The following is an 18,947-nucleotide window of genomic DNA, read 5'->3' as shown; positions in this document are numbered from 1 at the left end:
ATCCTGATGGGCGCTTGGCACATAACATCCTGATTTCAGTTCATGGCCCTCTATGTAAGATAGGGGAAGTGAGGAGAATCTTGGCCATTGCATAACAGTAACATCTACTGGCCAGACTCAGGATGCACATGTACCAGGTTCCAGAAGAAGCCAAGGTCTGTGGACTGGTTGCTGTAATGGCTGGCTGGGCTAGATGGGGATGCAGGGTAATAAAATGAAGGTAAAAAAAATCTGTGTAGTATTAATTACAAATGTAAGCTCATGATGCTGTAGCTTAATAGACACCGGTTCCAGTTAAGCTAGAGGGAACTGCCTCGGCAAAGTTTTCAACCAAAAGGGGTTGTAGATACCCAAAACTATGTCTCCTATTTGGTAGTAGTGCTCCATTTCAGAATGAGGATATGCTGTATCTTTTTTTCTTTTGCACAGGTTGTATGGTGGAATGAATTATCGCAGACTGGGAGGTGGAGTTGGTGTAATCAAAATGACACATTGTGAGTCCCATATATGGTAAATACCTAAGAGAAGTAAAGTCAGTTTTCCCTTAAGTACTTTGAGACTGAGAAGAGTGTTGGATTTCCCAGTGTTTTGCTTGGGACATAGCTCTAACTTGATTCATTGCCAGTGCCTCTTCCCGTGGAAATACATGCAAATAACTTTACACTAAGGCAAATCCAAGGGAAGCAAGATTCAGCAGGCTCAATTAGACTCATCTCCCGCTGAAGCTTTACTGCGCTCTTTTTAAGCTTATGTTCATTTCGACGGAACTTTTTTTGTTTTAAAGGATTCTAGCAAAAAAATGCAACACTTATATGCTGTCATGCTAGCTAGGACTAAAGCAAACTGAACATGTCCTTGCCAGGAGCAGTGACCTCTGAGACGGAAAAATGTTACAGTTAAGAGCAATGCTTCATCTTATGGCAAAGAACACCAGAAGCACTCATCGGTAAGATGCGACTCTCATGGAAACAGCTTTTAGGACTATGCACAGAAAAATATTTATTGCATTAGCTTATTTTTTATAATGCACTCCATTTCATCTGCCAAGCTCCTGTTTTGTATTTTAATAGGAGTTCAAAACTGCAGATTAAGAAGGTTAAGTATAAACCACTATTAAAATGCCATTCATGTGAAGGTATTGAACACCGTTCCAAAGGAATGGATGTTGGTGCCCTTGGAAGGATGGGTATCTGGATTTTGTTTTTAAACTAATTTTCTACACCTCTCTAATCTAATCTAAAAGCACTTTTATGGAAATGGGCACCTCAGAGGAAACAAACTGCAAATTAATATGAATATGGACTGGGGAAAACACCTAGAGCAGAATTAAGCTCCGGAATGTGCAGTGTCACAATGAGTGGAAGGTAAAAGGGATATTGTGATGAGATGTCCTTGAGATCCATCAGTTTGTTCACTGTCTAGGAATTTGAAGTTTTGCTGGTTTTAAAGCTGGGGCCAGTCTTCAAGAAGCAAAACAGGGAGGATTCAGGATAGTTCACAGTGAAAAACATTGCTTTTAATATTTTGTCTCAAAGACTTACAGCCTGCATCATTCTTATTACCCTCTCCTCTTGTGTCCAGTAAGAGAACATTTTGCCTAAATCTGTTTAGTGAATACAGATGTTGCTGGGGTGGAAATAGCATTTTGAAACCTAGGTGCTAGTCAAAATGAGCCATTTTAAAAATTGTTTTGGCTTTTTTACCCACTTTTCACTAGCCTCTTCCTTGTGGCCCTGCCCCCATAGTGGTAGCTTATGTGCCAGACTATTCTGCAGTAGCCCCTCTGCACTGAGATGTAGGCACTGAATGTTAAACACCAGTGTGTGTGACTTGGCATCTGGAAATTTTACAGATCTGGAGGTTGTATTTTGCTTATTTAATGTAGTAAGAAGCAAAGAATACTGGGTGCCAAAACACTTTGTCAGTGGTTCCCACGCCTGTCCTGGAGGACCTGCAGCCAGTCAGTTTTTCAGGATATCCACAATGAATATGCATGAGAAATTTGCATATCATGGAGCCTCATCTCATGCATATTCATTGTGGATATCCTGAAAAACTGACTAGCTGCGGATCCCCTGGGACAGATTTGGGAACCTCTGCTTTACATTATGTTGTAGTTTATTGGCTGCTCCTCCCTCATTTTTTTTTTTTATAGTTCCCTGAAAAAAGGAGCTTTCTGTGGAAATGTCCATGGGGCACCTTTAAAGGATCTTAGTGAATATCTTGAAAATAAGTTACATTGGTTTTCCTTAAGTATAATGATCTTTTAAACTGTAATGGAAGAGTTGTAACCAAATGTGTGATCTTCAGCATTAATTACATTTTTAAGATGCAGTTTGCTGAATTCAGTTCAAACTTGTATGAATTAAGTTGGCTACTGTTAAGTAAATTGGGTATTCTCACCAATGATTCTCTTCCTTTCCATGTGCATTTCTTGGAGAACAGTTAGAATTTTAATAGTTTAAATGTGGCAAATTTTGTCTACATTTCCACCAGTGTATCCTTAAGCTTCTAAGTGTGTGATTTGTACACCATACTCAGTGAGCATCCTAAAGCAATATTTCACTGTTACTGACCCCGCAGCAGTGAAGATGCACAAATTATAGTCATGGACTCAGAAGGTGAAATACCATGTCTTCTGAGAAAAATGAAAGTAATTGTTGGCTCCTGAACCCATTCTACAGCAGGCTGTGTGTTCCCAGTTCTGTAGGAGGTGCAGAACAGAGGAATAGTGTTAAAATAGCAGGTTGACTCAGTATGTCTAAGTAGATTCTGTTTAGATAGTAACACTGCACCATTATAAAAATGTTCTTGGCCTGTTAAAATCAAAGGAGAAAGTCTAGCATCTTAAAACCCTTAATCTGTCATAGTTGCCACATTGTTTGAATCTGGAAGCCTCCATGGAACAAATGAAAATCTTTTCAAACCAAAACATATTTTAATACTAAACTCCATAATGTTCCAAAATCATGTTTACATTTTCTGATAATACAGAAGATATTTTGTATCAGACTTCTGCACTACATCTCACTATCTTCCTGCTCTTGTTCCTGTCCTACCTCTTTGTTCCTGTGGCTCGAGCGGACAATTTGAGATCAGCTATCAGAAAACTGGAAAATTATAGCTAGCTGCTGAGGCCAGAAGTTTCTGAAACAAGTGGCAATGTAGAGGAAGCATAGAGTGTAGCAATATGAAAAGTCAGGTTTACCTAATACTGATAGAATTTCAATTTTTGTACTAAGAAAAAACTCACAAAGGCATTTGTACAAGTTGTACTTAAATTTATGAAAGCAATGAAGAGCTCTTTCTGAGGTTTCAGTATACTGCAAGAGGCCATACATATCTATATGTTAGGGCAGCAATAGGTTAATTAGATTGCTTGCAGTATACACTTTTATAAAGTCTTAGCACAAGTAGAAAGTCCAGTTTCACACACAGATAGAATTCTTTGCAGGTGCAGACAAAACCTGTAGGATGAAAAGGGAGCCAAGCATATCAATACACGTAAGTGCTGTGCAGAGCAAAAAAATGTCATCTAGTTTTGCCTTTCATTTCATTATACCCTTTTTGTTTTTCTTTAGTGTTGTCTTTTCCTTTTATTTTGGCTAACAGTGCACACTCTTTGCAGATACCTAAAACAAAAAAAGGAAAAAAAAAAACTTAAGTGACTCTTGGGGGGGGGGTGTCAGGTCAAACCTCCCTGCTGACCCTGATTCCCCAATAAAACTTTGAGAGAAAAAAAAACCTAGTCACAGGCCCCCCCCCCCCCCAAAGCAGTACACAGCAGCAGCGATGATATGGGGGGGGGGGGGGGGAGAGAAACACCTTAAATTTTGTTTTGGTTTAGTTTAAAAAAAAAAAACTTTTCATAAGAATGCACATCCCTACTAGACACTTGGATATTTATGCCACCTGCTTTTGCTGAAGGTTTCTTAAAAACAAATCATGGATTGTTGTAATAAGACTGCAGTGCATCTTTTTAATCTAATGGTATGCTTGTTTCCCACTTCATTGTTCAAATGCTGAAATCCTTAGGTCACCAGTAATAAAAAAAAAACAACAACTGATGGGTAAAGCTGAGTTGTAGTGACTTCAGCAGGCGCTATACCATTTTAACCACCAAAAACAGGGAAAAGTGTCAACTGTTAGAATATGTGGATCATGGCAAAGAAGATCTCTGCTGAGACCCCTCCTTCAGCAGCTGATCAAAGCACCTCAAGAGGGATAAGAGAAACACAGGGTATTATCTTTTAAAAGGTTCCTATTTTAAAGCAAAACCATTTAGTATTGAAATATGGAACACCTGGTGTCTATCTGCTATTATGTATTTCAACATGGCATTTTTATGTTAGCCTGCATTCTGATGGTTTAAATTGTTTTGATCCATATAGGACAATATAGTTTAAAAGAGAGAAAAGGATCATATGTACAAAGCACATTTCCCGAAGAGACACATGGGGCAAATGCTCTTGGTACATCTGACCCTAAATGTTCAGGATTGGTGCTTAAACAGAGTGTTGATTTTAATGTTAACTCTGCATAAAGGTTTATTACTTATGAAAACCATTTGCACCTATTTTTAGTAAGTATTCTGTAAATAAATGTTTACATTTTTCTAGCATGAGGAACTTGTACAAAAAAAATGAAATAAATATGTACATAGTGACTTTGTTCTCCATTATTACTGTACTTGTTAAATATTCTGAGTTTTACCCAGTTAGAATGTAGTAATGTGTATTTATATTCCATCTTTTGCAATATTCAAAGCAGACTACATTCAGGTACAGTAGGTATTTCCCATATCTTGGGGACTTAAATTTAAGTTTGTACCTAAAGGCAATGGAGGGTAAAGTGACTCATCTAAGTAAGGTCACAAGAAATTTCAATGGGATTTGAATCCTGATTGCCCTGGTTTTCAAAAGATGGCACTTTTATAGTTTTCTGTGCCAAAAGGAGCTGGTCTTTGTAGTTTCTGGACCAGCAATTCCAGGAGCATGACTAACTTGTTGCACTGTCAAAAGACCCAAAAAAACAAACCATTACCTTTTAAGGCATAGGGGTAGTTACGTAAAAACCTACACCATAGGTTAATTTCCAGCTGGATGTCAATTTGTGTCTTAAGAGCTTTTTTTTTTTTTTTTTTTGCAGTTGGGAGTGCTATACTAAAAAAAAAAGCATTTAGTCTACATATTTATTTTTAAGTATTACAAATTTTCTACACTAACCACAATGTAGAATAGCAAAAGCAGAAAATTTTACTTGCTAATTTTCTTTCCATGATTCTGCTACACCAGTCCACTCAAAACAAGTAGATTGTTACCCCACCAGCAGATAAAGGGGGTGTCACATAGGAGCAACTCAGCATTTCTATAACAAAGTGCTGAGCACAACCATTCAAACTTAAAAACATTTTAAAACTTTAAAAATGTTCATTATGGGGAAGAGGATCCATGCAGACCTAGGCGTGCCCTGTAAGGAACAGGAATGACGCCTAACACAAAGGAAAGTAAAAACAACCAAAGGCAAAGTGGAGGATCTACCCCTGTAATGCATCTGTACAAGAGAGGTACCTGACGACAAAGACTTCCTCCTCAGTATGGCCCAGCTTCCCTGAAGGGTCCTGGCCTGGAGGAGTGGAATTCATGGAAAAAATAGATGATTTCTCATTTTATCCTACACCAGTCAAGACAAGTGGGACATACCAAAGCCCAACTAGCTTAGGAAGGAGGAAGCAAAGGCCACCTTCTCCTTGGCAAACACATCCAATCTGAAATTCTTAGCAAAAGAATGCAAGGACTGCCAAGTCGCTGCCTCACTACTATCTACCAGCGCAATAGCAATTCCTTTTACCCAGGAAGAAGACTATGCCGTAGCAGAATGAGCACAAATAACCTGACAGAGCGCTAGAGACCATCTATGCTGAAGATATTTTTTATGTTAAGTAGGATGGTAGTCCTCACAGATGGGTGACATCAGATGGAGCCTGGCCTGGAAAACTTGTCAAAGTTTCTAGAAACTGACTGGCAGATGGACCATGCCCAGCATGCCACTATCTGTGTGGCCACATGGGGGTCCCTCTTGAATCTAATTTTTTCCATGAAACAGTTGCCATGGTGGTTTAGGAGCTCTCACCAAAATTTTCAAATCTTCCATACAATTTTTCTTCTGTTTTTACTTCCACACTGGGCCTCTCCCACTATAGTTTCCCTCTAGTGTCTTAGGTACATTTTCTCCTATGCAGTCTATTCCACAGTGTGTCTCCTCTCTGTGGCAGTCAGGTATCACCTGCGCGCCAGCTTATTTTCATGGTATTGACTGGTTTTCAGAAATTCCCCCCTGGTCTGTGGACCATGTCCATCATGGATCCACACAAGATCTGCATCCTCTGCCTGGGGGCTTCCCACAATGTCTGAGGGTGCCCTGCTGACTCCCAAGGGCAGTTGTTCCCAGTTGGACAAGATGGAGCAGCTTTTTTGGCACCAAAAAGTCTGCTCCATTGCCCCTGGCGTCTGAGTCCTTGATAACAAAAGATCATGGGGATCCGTCTGTCCGTTTCCTATTTTGGCTAAGATAGGAGACTGATGAGGGACCTGGCATGGATAGTGGCATGCCTTACCTGGCTGAGCACAGAGATGGTCTCTGGCTGTAGGGGGAGAGGGCACCTGCTACCTTTCAGCTGCTCAAGCAGCTACATCCTGTGCCAGCAAAATCAGCTCCCTGACCAAGGCATACCTCTGAGGGACCACAGAAATCACCTCAGGAATTCTCAACTGGGGGAGGGACCTTTATGTATGACTGTAGGAGGGTGGGGCTCTTTTCCTTAATTTAGATTTTATATTTCTCCTTCCAAAAAACTCAAAGCAGTCCCCACAGGAAGATACACATCCACCATCTGCATGAACATGAGAAGGCTGGTGTCACTGCAGCACTATATACACTATGCTGTCAGCTTGTTCAGTCTTCATCAGCTGGTAGGGGACCATAAACCCACTGGTCCTGAGTCCATCTGTCTACACCCTAGGAAATTTAATTTTTCACTCCCTTGAGGTTGCTCTCAGGGTACTTGCTGAAGGGGATTCCCATCTCCAGAGAGAAGAAAGACTTGTGAACCCTCTTAATAAGGGAGTCCCAGTCATGAGTCTTTTCACCTTTGGGGACAGTAATTCACAGTGATGATCCAATCATATATTCAGTCCACCTCTTCCTCATCCAAGAAAACAGAGCTAGTGCAATTTGGCTGATCTATGGCCTTCTCAAAGAGCATCTCCTCCCTAAAGGAAGCCTCTGAAGAAAAAATTGTTTACCAGGCCACACTATCTTCTGGCTGAGATATGGACCACTGCCCTAGCTTGACAGATCTCCCACATTGTAGCGATCTGATGCAGCAATCTAAAAAAAGTCAGGAGAAAAATCAGCTGGAGAATGCATACATTGAAGGAGAGGCAGATTTTCTTTAACTCCCATAGAGGTCAATACAGGGGGGCTTCCCCCCTCCCCCAAAAACTTACTGAATCATTCAGAGCTGGGATGCCATGAAACTCACTGAAAGGGAATCTAAAATGGCAGCTGAATCAGCCAAAACCTGGCACACTGAGTCTCCCCTAGCCTGCACTTGCTCTGAGGCCTAAGAGGATGCCCAGAGAGCTTCCTAAGTTGAGGCAAAGGGCACAAATGAGGCCTCATCACACAAGCAACACCACTGCAGGCCCCTCCCTGGTAGCCTCTCCACTTTGTTTATGAGAAGGCAGAGGCCTACCCCCTCCCCACCTTTCCCTTAAGTAGTGCAGGATAGATAAAGGCAGAGCTGGCTGAAAAATACTTTCCCCAAAGTAACTTACCCAAACCAGGGATGTCACCTCCATGCCTTTGAACTTTAGCACTTTTGAGGGTTTTAGTTTCTGTTTATTGACTTTAACAGGCCTTCAAGCCCACAATGGGGGAAGTGATGTTTTTGGAGGGAGGGGGAGATAGGCATTTTGAGGAGGATCCTTTGCAGCACAAGACACCTTCACTGCTCTAATTTTTCTCTTTAATACTTGCCAACTGAAATCTTTCCTCTCACACCTTGTGTTCACTACAGTGCGTGTACCAGGTGCTAGACACCACTCCTAGCAACAGCAAGCCTAGTACAAATCTTGCTGCACTACCAAACTATATCCTACCATCTGCTGGAGGCAGAGAATACAGAGTTCATCCTGTGCTGCACATCACATTTAAGTAGTGGCAATAATAACACAAAGGAAAACAAATATAGCCTTCTATAATTCCCAATAGACAATTCAAACAAAATATATACAAATCTTTATTGGTATTAAATTGAAGAGGATAAAAGCTATAAAATATTTAAAAAGATTAAATATTAGCAAGAAACAGATAAAGCAGCTTGTTTTTAACTTAGAATAAGGGAAGTAAGTCAATGGCACCAGCTCCTTTGGACAGCCCAGTACTATAACAGACTGTGGGGTGGAAAACTCCCACTGGAGCATGATTTAGTATGCAGAGGTGCTAATACTGGATCTGATTGATGGCCAGTTCAGTCAATAGTGCCAGCACACCAATCACATGCACAGTAGACAGGAACTGTAAGAAAAAAAAAAAAGAGTGAAGAGGTGTCAGAACAAAAACCATGAAACCAGTAGTGTACAACATACTATGATAGAGAATGTTCTTTGGCTAGTCATGGGTAATCTCACATTTTACTACACTGGCACTTGAACTGCAGTAGTTAACAGTTAAGGTACTAGAGGAATCTAATAAGGGTAAACAGTTTAACAAGTGCAATCCTACTTTAAATCAATTACATCTGCTTCATTTTACCATTATGCACTCCATTATCAATAACGAATGAGTAGAGTGTGCTATAGTTGGGGGGGGGGGGTATAGTGATAGTATAGTTTACAGGCACAGATTATGCCTGGCCTGAAGGCAGGTGTAACCCAGCAGTAAGAGCAGCAGGTTTGGAAACCAGGGAAGGGTTCGGATTGCAGTTGGGGGCAGACCCAAGGTAGCACACTGTTTGGTGTTGGAGCTCCCTTCCTTCTCTTGCTTTTTTCCCCCCTGAAAACTTTGCTTTCTTGCTTCATGGGCAAGAGGAAGGCCCACACTTACGCACCCATCAGCAAAAATGAACAGCTAGCAGGCTGATGGATTGTTCTCTACTCTGACCACCAGACTCATTTTGGTTCAGGAACAAGGTCCTTGGGCAGTGAGCATGTCAAAGGTTCAGACTCCCGCCCCACATTTGGAAGTTTCTCACGCTGGAGCTGTATAGAGTTTGACAGCCATGTTTGAGCTCTCTCCAGCACCATCATTTCAGCAGGGGGACATCTTCCAGTGCTCCCCCCTGCAGAATTGCTGGCTCAGCTGGAGTTAGTGCCTGCTGTGGAGAAATTAGCTGCACCTGGCAGAGGTGGAGAAGCGTGCCTTCCCTGAGGCTACATCTCTCCCTTCCTTGAGGGCAGTGGAACAGGCTTCCCCAGAGCCTTAATCAAGATGAAAGACTAAAATCACAGAAGGTAACTTTGGCTCTTATCGAGGAGGCATTGACCAAGCTCTCTTCTCAGTTGGGTCAATTTGTGGGCCAATTCCAAGGTCTGAATCTGGCAGTTCATCAGTTACAGGAGCAGGCTTCTACTATTTAAAGTTCAGGGACTGGAAATTACCTCACTTCAAGAACAAACAAGTTTTCCTAAGAGAATGTTGTTAGAAGAAGGAATATTAGGTTAATTTTCCTAGAGAAAAAATGATTTCCTCTGAAATGTTACAAAAGTATGTTGAGGTATTAAATTCCTGAAAATGTAATACCTCCAATCTCTAAAGCTTATCTGCCATCAAAATGCTTTGCAAGATTTGAACTTTCCTCAAGTTTCATTGGATAGGAATTTGAAAAATCTTTGGATGACTGTTTTGCCTGCAACCTTGGTAGCAACTCTGGCTTGACTGACCGGGATTATATTTTAAAGCTTTTTTTTTCTGAAATAGGGATTCCTGACTTTCAAGGTTTATTTCTACCCTTCTGTTTCCAAAGCTACCCCGTGTAAAAGGAAGCAGTTTGTTACTTCATTCTGGTGTATTGCAATTGGGTGCCTTGTTTTGGCTTAATTTTCCCTGTAAATGTGTGATTAAACTGCAGGGGGGGGGGGGGGGGGGTGTCAAATTTTTTTTTTAGCTGAGAAAAGGCCAGGGTTTTGAAATCCCTATTCCTGGTGCTGTCTCTTCTCCTAGTGGGTGTTATGTTTTAGTATGAGAGGCTACCAGTGCCCAGCCATTTTTTATTCTTCTCATTTAAAACTATTGTTTATAATTCAAAGGAACTATAAACAATAGTTTAAATGAGAAGAATAAAATATGTATTTGCCCCATCCTGTTTGGGTCTGAAAGCAAATGTTGTATATACTATTTCTGTATTTGTGTAAATATTTGCACACATGCTGTTTCCTAACAAGTAATGTACTTATTGTAAATGATAAATATTTTAAATTGCATTTGTAATCGTGGGTAATTCATACCATCTGACATTTCTTCAGGTATAAACTTAGAGCCTAGTTTACTAAGGCAGTTGTACCCCCCTCCCCCGACTGTGGGGAAAATTTAGTAAATCAGACCCTTAGTGTAATCCCTTGCTGTACCTGAATTTGTATCTCAGCTTGGGCACAGTTTGGAAGAGCCAGTAATTAAATCTAAAATCCAAAAACATGATCTGCACCCACTTATCAATTTGGTTAGAATTTTTTTTTTTTTTTTACTATATTTTAATATGGCTTCAGTACCTCACATAAGAACAAATGACCTGCTAGTTCAGACCAAGGTTCATCGAGCCCAGTATCCTATCTCCAACAGTTGCCAGTAAAGTAGATCAATTTTCCATTACTCTTGCTCAGGGGTAGCAATAGCTTTACTTAGTCCGGTGGCTCTCACCCCAGTCCTTAGGATATATCCAGCAGGTCATGTTTTCAGGATATCTACAATGAATGTGTGATGCAGATTTGCAAGCATTGCTTCTATTACATGTATTTATCATGCATATTCAGTGTGGATAACCTGAAAAGGAAAACTGGTTCTTACCTGCTAGTTTTTGTTCCTGGAATACCACAGCTCAGCCTAGACACATGGATTTATGCATCCCTACCAGCAGATGGAGGCAGAGAACTAGAACTGAGTCACTGCTACATATGAGTGTGCCAACTGCAGTCCCTCAGTATTGACCTGTACCCAAGCCAAGAAAAATCTTCCTCTAAAGAGCTGGGGAATAAGTTGGAACTCCCCACCAAACTGACCCCTGCACTATGATCAAGAAAGAAATAGTTTTAAATCTCCAAACTGTGAGAACTATATACAATTATCTTCAGAACAAAATTAAACTCTGCATCATCAGCAGAATCAGGAGAGATCTTTTGAAAATTAATCAGACGCCCAGCCCATTCTGCTTATGGACTGATCTGTAGTATTGCAGGAAGAAAAATTAGCAGGTAAGAACCAATTATCCTTTCCTGTTCATACCCAAATCAGTCCAGACAAGTGGGATGTACTAAGCCCCTTTTACACTGGGTGGGATCCAGAAAGACCTGCACATAGGGTGCCTTTGGGGAAAGTATGCTAACAGTAATGTTTAGTGAAAGTGTGCAAAGAGGACCATGTTGCTGCTTGACAAATCTGCGCCAACACCAACTGACACACTGCCAGGGAGGCTGCCTGAGCCCTAGTGAAATTCACCTCCTTCAACCATCGGGAAATTGTGTTCAGTGAGTCTTTCTTGGCTTACTGAACACAAAAAGGTGGGCCGAAGTCTGAAATTCATTAGCTACCTTGAGATATCTTAAGAGAACCTGACACGCATGCAGAAGATGAAGCTCCCTTGCATGGGGAGAATCAGACTCAAACATGAAAACCCCAGCAACTTCACACTCTGGCTAAGATAAAAGGCAGACACCACCTTGGGCAAAAAGGAAGGAACTGCCTGCAACACAATCCCATCATTGGAAATCCACAAAAAGAGCTCCCTGCATGATAAGGCTTAGAACTCAGAAATCAGTCTAGCTGAGCAAATAGCACTAGAACTGCCACCTTCACCATAAGATCCTTCAAAGAAGCCCTGTCTAAAGACTTGACAGAAGGGTCACACAACTTGCAGAACTAAATTGAGATTCCAGCATAGATAAAATCTATGAACTGGAGGGTGCAAATGCTTTGCTCCTTTAAAAAAAAAAAAAAAAAAAAAAAAGCCATCAGGATGCGATTTTTTTTTTTTTTAATTAACAGACTGCAGGTATCCACCACTACCACTGATTTGGGTATGAACAGAAATCCTGAGGGCCTACGGGTAGCACTCTTATGTAGTATGCCTCTATCTCCATCTGCTGGTAGGGATGCATAAACCCACTTGTCTGGATGATCTGGGTGTGAACAAGAAGTATGATTGGCTGGGTGTGGCCCGAGAACCCCTGCCTTAGTCTATCTGGTTAATGTATGCATTTTCTCTATGAACTTGTCAGAACCTCTTTTAAACCCTGCTATACCAATCACATTGACTGTGTCCTTTGGCACTGTTTCACAGCTTGATTGTACACTAAATAAAAAAGTACTGTTTTAAATCTGCTGCTGCTTAGTTTAATAGAATGCCTCCACAGAGGAGCTCTAGCCTTCATCACCTATCACAGGAGAGTTCTATCCCTTTTATAATTTTGCACTCCTCTGCACCTTTTCTAGTTCAACTATCTTTTTGTGAGATAGGATAGCTAGAACTGCACCTGGGCTTTGGCTAGAGCTAATATGATGCTCTTTTATTCTTCTCTCTTTTTCAGATCATTCTTAACATTGTTTGATTTGTTTTCACTGCTGCTGCACACTGAGCTGTGGATTTCACCATATTGTTACAAGGACTCCAAGGTCCTTTTCCCAAGGGGACACTCATGTACCTGTAGTTGAGATTTTTACCTCTGCCTCAAATTTTATCTGCCAGTCAGTTGCCCAGTCTCTTCAAGTCCCACTGCAGTCCATTCCAATTCAATATATTAACTTTGCCTAATTGTGTCAGCTGCAAATTTGATCACTTCATTTAGTATGCCCTGGTCCAAATCATTTATGAATGTTAAATAGCACAGTATAAATACCTCTAGTACTCCACTAATGACTTTTCTTCATTTAGAAAACTGACCATTTAATCCTACCCACTGTTTCCTGTCCTTTAGTTACTAATCTACAATAGGATGCCGTCTCCTAGCCCATGAATAAGTGCCTGAGGAGTGGTTCTGTCAAATGCCTTGTGCAAATCCATTTCCTAATATAGAGGTAGAATTTGTTTTAACTAAGCTCTGTTCAAGCACCCAGGCCGCTGTAGAATACACAGGAACACCTTGACTATAAAAGTAGTAAAGCAAAGTAGAATAGAACTTGCAGAACACTACCTCCAAAGGAGATTTAAAAAATGTAATAGAGTTGTCTTTAGTAAAATGCTGACATTCCCCTACTGTATAAGCTAAGAGCTGAACATTACTGCAAAAGCTGCACCCTTCCAGATCAGTAGAATTCCAGTTTCCCAGGATCGATCAATTTTTTTGAGGATATTTTATGTTAGGACATGTATACATTCTTATCAAGACAGCAACCTAATGGGTTTTGTGGAAATCCTGCAGTTTGTTTTCTCTCTTCTCCCTGCCAAGAACAAGTAGAATTATCTACAACTCCTATAGTGCTCCAGGGAGGGGCATGATCTAAGTATAGTAAGTACTTGGTCTTCATGTAGTACCAAGTCATTCTACATTGGTATCCGTGGTAGAGGAGGGGCTTTGCAGAGATTAAATCATAGCATGAGTGTTTGATTTAATATTTTTAGTATCAATTATAGTGGGTGAGTTTCTCTTGGATTGTGTATGGTTCTGTTTTTGTCATGAAACAACTGGACTGCTACTAAAGGGTATCATAGGCAAGCTGCCTGTCAGAGCCCTGTTCTTACCTTGCCACTCAAGTTGCTCCTGCTGTTCACTTTTTTTTTTTTCCTGCAAACAACTTTAAGCAGCACTCCAAGGAGCTCCCCTCGCCTAAGGCTGAAGAGAGCTGTCCAGCTCAGGCCAGCTAAAATTAACCAAGGAGAGGAAGAACCCAAAAGAGCGAGCAGCAGCTAACCTAAGCAGCCTCGTGAAAGGGCTGGATCTGGACCACCAGATTTACACACCAGAGACCAAACTGGAGCAAGTGGACAGAGGTCACAGACCTTCAGCTCATCCACCTCAACTAAACAGGGAAGGGTTCCTCCCAAGACCCCAAACCCAGGGAGGAAGGCTCACAAGAAAAGAAAAAACAAAACTAGGCAGACTACAGGACTGTAGGTTTTTGCACCAGCCCCCATCTGCTGGAGAAACTGCAGGTGGCACTAGGGAATATGAAGCAGTGTCAGTTTAACTGTCTCCATCTGCTGGCAGGGATGCATACATGCAGGAGTCTGGACTGATCCAGGTACATACAGGGAACAAATCTATACCACAGCAGAGACAATAGCTAATCCATCTCCTTTTAAATATATTTAAGCAAAATTAATGCATCAACTGCTGTTTATTTAAACTCCATTTCAGCCCAATTGAAATAGGAAATTGTCAATACCCACAAAAAAGATCTCCCTACCTTCACCTTTCCATCACAGTGAGCTGAGGCTACAGCGGTGGAGACTTTTACTAGCCTCATGGCTGACAAGTAGATTTTGAAATGACGAAAAAAGTGAGAGTAAAGGCTGTTCATGAATAAGTTCACCTCTTCCTCTGTGACTTCATCCTGACTCTTGTGAATGCTTTCCCACAGTGCTCTAGCATCATCAGGGTGTATAGCATAAGAAATATCCAGACCACATGGACTACGGGGCACAGAAAACAAAAATTCTGTTGCAGCTGTTTGACGTTCCAGTTTGCATCCAGTCCACATAGCAGCCATCCAGGTAAGATCCCGTGCACTGATAACCAAGCGGCTGAAATAGCAATCAAAGGCTTTCTGGAACCAAGTCCTAACCAGAGCTGTCAGGGTCTCCAGTCCATTGACAAAGAACAGCGGAAGACATGTAAAATCATTAGTTAAACAAGATAAAACGTCCGTATCGCCAAATGTAGGCCATAAGCAGCCAGTCCATACCACCTTCTCTTCAGTATTTGGAGCTGAGAACTCTAGTCTTGACGTAACCTAAAAATAAAGTTAAAAAAAGCTATACTAGCAATGGCTTGATCTTGAAACAGTGGACTACAATTGTAAATAGAGCTTCAATAGTAGCCCACACACACAAACATAAAAGAATGTACACAAGGTGGGTATCTAGCCAGCCCACTACCATATCAATGCTAGCTGAAAACCATACCTGGATAAAGACTGCTCCTTGGTCATGCTCACTTCCTTTCAGCCCAGACACAGAAGAGAACGTCACCTTCATGTTTAAGTCAATGCCCACCTCCACAGCAAGGCCCTTCTGCTTTTCAGCAGTAATAAAAGCAGACAACAGCTTTGAATAATCTTTGAAGTTGGCATATGAAAACTTGTACATAGGAGTCACACTGTATAAAGTCCATTGTTTGTGCAAAAGGGAAGATATCCTTACAGGATCAATATTCTCCTAAAAAAAAAAAAAAAAAGGGTCACAAATACACATGATGCTACAAGATAAAGAACTAACTATTTTACATAAATACAATTTTTTGCTACATCCAAGTACTAAAGCTGCTACTATATAGGTATTGTCTGCCTCAGAGAAAAAAAAGTTTAGATTATTAAAAATAGTTAAGCATGGATGCTGTAGCACTTTTCATTCTTCTACAAGAGGAGAAGCATATCAACTGTGGTTTTCATGAACCTTTTTGTGTATTTTTAGAAAGCTATTGATCAAATCCTAGTAAATTTAAATAAAGCAAATTACAGGATTAGCACTGGCTTTCATATGAAGCTTGAACACGATATTACTTCCCTGAGTAAATGGCTAGAGCCACTACATAAAGCACTGTTCAGAGATATGTTAAAGGGATAAAAAGAGACAGGGGCCACAGTAATCTGCTACAATAGAACAAAAAATGCTTAGTAAAGACCAGGAGCAATACACGTAAATATGCAGGCTGGAAAATTAATTAGAAAATGAAGAGTCAATTTTGAGAAGCCATGGAAGTTCATAATTTTTTTGTTTTAATATGATAATTATGCTAGCCATTTGGGGAGGGGGGGTATTTTTTGCCTGTCTCTCCCACTTCTCCAGCCCCTCTTGTACACAGGCTGTGTTCCACACATACACAATGGGCAGTCCTGCCTCACACCGTCATCAGCAACTATTCTTCCCAAACCAATAGTAGGTACCTGGGGAATTTTGAGCCATGAAAAAATATTTTGGTCATTCTTATCCCACCAGGAGCATAGCATAAAGATTATAGTAGTCTATTCCATCAAAGAACCTTCCACCCCAACATGTGCATATGCAAGGACATCTTGGAAAACAAACGTTTACTCAAGGTTTTAGATTTAAATGCTTCTGTAGTTCTGAATGCAAAAAATAAATGCATAATAAAGTAACAGAGCACTTGAGCTCATAAAGCAATATTAAGTCATTTAAAAAAAAAAAAAAAAAAAAAAAAAGCTCAAAACATTGATATTCGGCCAAACATTCAAAGACAGTATCAGTTAATCCTACACAACATAACATAACAGACCCAATGCATAACCTTATCGGATATGCAATGGAACTACTGAGACTATGACTCAGAACATTTGAAGCTATAAATTATTTGGTTGATCACAGTTGCACCCTGTTATAATCGTTTGAAGTTCTTTTGCTTGTATTAAGTGTGTTGAATATTCATCTGGTTCTAATTTCACTGCTAAATGTAATATGTTGTTGTACTTGTAAACCGGAGTGAAGGCTGCTAGCTATACATCGGTATATAAAAACTTTTAATTAAATAAATAAATAACAGATCAACATCAAGGCATGGTTCTAGGTAGATAAGTAACTTGTGTGTATACAGCATCAGGTAAAGTTCCTCTACAAAACATTTCATTATGATTATTTCAAAGCTCTCACCTCCAGAAGAGGACTGTTTGGTGGAATTTTTCTCTTAGATGGCACCTGCCGAAAGGGTGTATTCCTGCGGGCAGGTGTTGGGCCTCGTTGGGTATAGCAACTTGATATAAATTGAACATTGTGCCTTGTGGTTGTGGTTATTGTAGGAGTACCAAACCTGTTTTCTGGAGTCTATGCAACCAGGACAGAAAAAGAATGATTAATTGTATAAAGACAACTAGAAGTGTCCAAAGCATTTCAAACTAAAGATCATATTTTGCAAAAGAGGCCGGTGTTACTATAGAAACTAAGATTTACATAAGAACATAAGAAAATGCCATACTGGGTCAGACCAAGGGTCCATCAAGCCCAGCATCCTGTTTCCAACAGTGGCCAATCCAGGCCATAAGAACCTGGCAAGTACCCAAAAAGTCTATTCCATGTTACCGTTGCTAATGGCAGTGGCTATTCTCTAAGAGTGAACTTAATAGCAGGTAATGGACTTCTCCAAGAACTTATCCAATCCTTTTTTAAACACAGCTATACTAACTGCACTAACCACATCCTCTGGCAACAAATTCCAGAGTTTAATTATGCTTTGAGTAAAAAAGAACTTTTTCCGATTAGTTTTAAGTGTGCCCCCTAGTCTATTATCCGAAAGAGTAAATAACCGATTCACATCTACCCGTTCTAGACCTCTCATGATTTTAAACATCTCTATCATATCCCCCCTCAGCCGTCCCTTCCCCAAGCTGAAAAGTCCTAACCTCTTTAGTCTTTCCTCACAGGGGAGCTGTTCCATTCCCCTTATTTTGGTAGCCCTTCTCTGTACCTTCTCCATCGCAATTATATCTTTTTTGAGATGCGGCGACCAGAACTGTACACAGTATTCAAGGTGAGGTCTCACCATGGAGCGATACAGAGGCATACACAGGATTTTGTCCTCAAATTGGTTAGTCTAAAGTGCTACCAGCCTGTGTGTCACTTTTGATGGCTGCCCCTCTGAAAGTTTTCCGGACATTTTTTCGGCTTAATGCAAAACTAATGTTCTTAAAACTGGAAATTGGGCACTGTATCAGATCTGAAACAAGGTGGAGACATTTTCATTGTAGCCAAGCACGTAACCTAAATCCTTAAAAGGATTACAGCCAAAATGTTTTGGGCAATTCGACCAATAGCTAAAGAAACACATTATACTCATTTCTGTGTCTTCATCTTCGTATTTAATGCCCGGGAGAAGATGTTTCTTCTGTCACCTTCACCAGTGGGAATGGAAGTTGCTGTACCAGGTAGCTGCTGTATTGATGCTTTTTCACAAATCCCTAATTTATTTATTTAGATTTCTAACCCATCTTTCCAGAAATGCAGAGAAAGGGGACGAGGGGAGTCTGTCTCGTATTAAAACATTAAAAAGTGAAGAGGGTGTGGTCATAAAAGGTGCACATCTTTAATGGCAAAATTATAAAATGGAAAAAAAAATAGAGTAGGTCCAAATGAAACATAGAAGTACCACAAAATGATTCAAGAAACGAACAAACTAATCTTTTGAGCTTAACGCCTAAAACTCAGCAGCATCTGGAGTGTCCTATCCTGTTTTACCCACAAGCCACAATTCCATCTGCTCCTTATAATTACCGTGCGCCGTTGCACTGACCCGTCACCGGTAAGAGCACGGCTCTCCCCAGTCGCCTCGACGCGGTCCTGGGCCGCAGCGCTCTGCCTTTTCCTGCGGCTGGCGCCTTTCATGCTGAAAAACGGCGGCCCCGCAACAGGCAGCCCGCGCGCCACTATTCGAACAAGTTTCCCAGCATGCCTAGCACAAAAACCATCGACCTTCCTGTTTCCGGCCTACCACCCACTCTCATGCCCTCGCCACTTAGTCCTGACATTTTGGAAGCTAATTGGCTGGACAAAGCGTGGACCCGCCTCCCCT

At 40.9% G+C, this 18,947-nt stretch overlaps 2 protein-coding genes across 9 annotated transcripts in view; one reads left to right on the top strand and one right to left on the bottom strand.

Annotated features, from left to right (window-relative positions):
- KLHL20 (kelch like family member 20) overlaps positions 1-15,607 on the top strand; it is a 139,721-nt gene extending 124,114 nt beyond the window's left edge. For 3 of the 8 annotated variants that reach the window (XM_029618960.1, XM_029618959.1, XM_029618961.1), the window contains 2 exons: positions 430-494; positions 5,149-12,220. In XM_029618960.1, the coding sequence (XP_029474820.1) occupies positions 430-494; positions 5,149-5,201 (118 nt within the window). In that variant the 3' untranslated portion in view covers positions 5,202-12,220. Of the gene's footprint in view, positions 1-429; positions 4,667-5,148; positions 12,221-12,800 lie in introns of those variants that run through there. The other 5 variants (XR_003859083.1, XM_029618964.1, XR_003859082.1 and 2 more) reach the window with 3 other exon arrangements.
- CENPL (centromere protein L) lies at positions 7,412-18,925 on the bottom strand. Its single transcript, XM_029618965.1, has 5 exons — positions 18,650-18,925; positions 17,036-17,206; positions 15,335-15,586; positions 14,617-15,162; positions 7,412-8,580 (listed from the first exon to the last, which is right to left on the bottom strand). Exons 1-5 carry the CDS (start codon positions 18,758-18,760, stop codon positions 8,506-8,508), a joined length of 1,155 nt encoding a protein of 384 aa, XP_029474825.1. The 5' UTR covers positions 18,761-18,925; the 3' UTR covers positions 7,412-8,505.
- Between the last annotated feature and the right edge of the window lie 22 nt (positions 18,926-18,947).

Source organism: Rhinatrema bivittatum, chromosome 10 (assembly GCF_901001135.1).
Source record: "Rhinatrema bivittatum chromosome 10, aRhiBiv1.1, whole genome shotgun sequence".
In the NCBI taxonomy this organism is placed as follows: Eukaryota; Metazoa; Chordata; class Amphibia; order Gymnophiona; family Rhinatrematidae; genus Rhinatrema; species Rhinatrema bivittatum.
Note: the sequence above shows the minus strand (reverse complement) of the source record. Positions and strands in the feature narration are given on the sequence as shown.